We start from the raw sequence: 1,750 nt of genomic DNA on the forward strand, positions 1-1,750 counted from the left end.
AGGCAAAACCCACGAAACAAAAAACCCAAACCAACCCACCCCAACAAAACCCCACCGACATTCAAGTATTAAAAGCAACTCAGCGAACAGGAGGGGGAAGAAATACACACAGGCTAGGGTTGGCACTTTATCTCTGCAACAGCCTACTGCTTTAGGAAAAGTCAATTCACAATAAATTATAAATATGCTAGCACTAAGAACACAACCTTCCCCTCCCTTATAGCTCTACTAAGGTAGTTTTTTAACTAGAAAATCCCATTCTTCCTCTCCTCTAAAAGTTAGGAATAAGTTGGCAGGGGTTCTTCCGCCCCTTTTTCTCCTAAATAATTTACAATGCGGCTCTGAGAGTGCCCCCCACACACTCTCTCGCCTCCCTCCCCGTCTTTTCTCCTCTTCCAAGTGACCCAGTATAAAACTACCAGATGAGGAGGTTTGCCTGTAAAGATCCTACTCAACTTTCGGGTCGAAGTCACATTATCTGCCATGGCACGATTCAAATAAAAATCCCGCGTAATAAAATAAACTTTGAAATTAAAAAAAAGGGGGGGGGAGGGAAGGAAACCCAGCACAGTTGGGAGTTGGGCTGTCATTAACCGACTACCCCAGAATAAAATTGGCAAATTGAAAATGATTTGTTGGGTGCAATTAAACGCAAGTCTTACGAATGTGTCTGTCTTGCAGTAGTTTAATTAAATCGTCTGGTTCCTCGGCCACCTCAGCGTGTGTGTGAGTGTGTGCGCCGGGGTGTTGTGAGTGTTCTGGAGAATCATTGTCCTTACGTGGATAAAGAAAGACAGCGAGGTTTGGTGGGAGCTTGGGCCAGGGTTGTTTGGGGCCAGTTGTGTTTGCCGTCTTGCTTTCCATGGAGAAAAATGCAAGCAGAGAAAGCTGCTGCTCGAACAGGAGCCTGTGTCTATGTTACACTGTAGGGAGAAGAAAAGAGAAACAAAAGAAAAAAAAAAAAAGAAACAGGGAAAGAAAACAAGAGAACAGAAACAAAACTCAGCATGTGTCCCCAAAAAGGAGCTACAGTTTTGGCTAAGTTGCCTTCTATGTGGCAATACTAAGAAGATTTAAAAAATAAAAAGAATAATAAGCAACATCTCGCATGCAAAGGTGGAGATGGGAAGCGGGGAGGATTTCCCCTCGTGTTTGGGGGATCTGGCAGCACTACAGTGGGGGTGCGCGGCCGCGGAGGCTGGGAGCTGGGGGGAAAGGAGGGGGGATGCTGCTTTTCTGGGGTTTTGGGTTTTTTTCGTTTTTTTTCATTCTTTGCCCTGTTCCTTGTTCATTTTCTTCATTTTCATCCTTCGGTTCTGAAACCAGATTTTGACTTGTCTCTCACTCAGGTTGAGGAGTCTGGCCACTTCATGTCTACGGTCCCTCGTCAGGTACATATTGAATAAAAACTCCTTCTCTAGTTCCAGGGTCTGGTATTTGGTGTAAGGGCATCGTTTTTTCCTGGAGGAACGGGCGTGAAGCCAGCTGGCAGCTGGGTTGGCTGAAAGAAAAGCAGCAAGATCAATACGATGGAGCTTGAGTGTTTCTCAGAAGGTTTTAATCATGCCATCAAATATTAAGATTATACACACGCATATGCACGCCTGGGTGAAAAATGCTCCCTGCCAGAGGAGTTAGCAGCAGAGCCCATATGAAAATCATACGGGAGCGTCAGGCTGCACAGATGGGGGGGCGGGATAAAGAGGGGGCGATCCCGAAATACCGCCGCACACGCACCCCATCCCTCCCG

The 1,750-nt window shown here is 46.2% G+C and overlaps 1 protein-coding gene across 1 annotated transcript; it reads right to left on the reverse strand.

Annotated features, from left to right (window-relative positions):
* Positions 1-1,265: 1,265 nt before the first annotated feature.
* LOC104461253 (homeobox protein Hox-D9-like) lies at positions 1,266-1,501 on the reverse strand (the record flags this gene model as incomplete). The annotated part of the gene is made up of 1 exon (XM_010072770.1): positions 1,266-1,501. A coding segment is annotated over one exon (236 nt), but the record flags the coding sequence as incomplete, so codon positions are not given.
* Between the last annotated feature and the right edge of the window lie 249 nt (positions 1,502-1,750).

This window comes from Pterocles gutturalis, unplaced genomic scaffold (genome assembly GCF_000699245.1).
Source record: "Pterocles gutturalis isolate BGI_N339 unplaced genomic scaffold, ASM69924v1 scaffold30072, whole genome shotgun sequence".
Lineage (NCBI taxonomy): Eukaryota > Metazoa > Chordata > Aves > Pterocliformes > Pteroclidae > Pterocles > Pterocles gutturalis.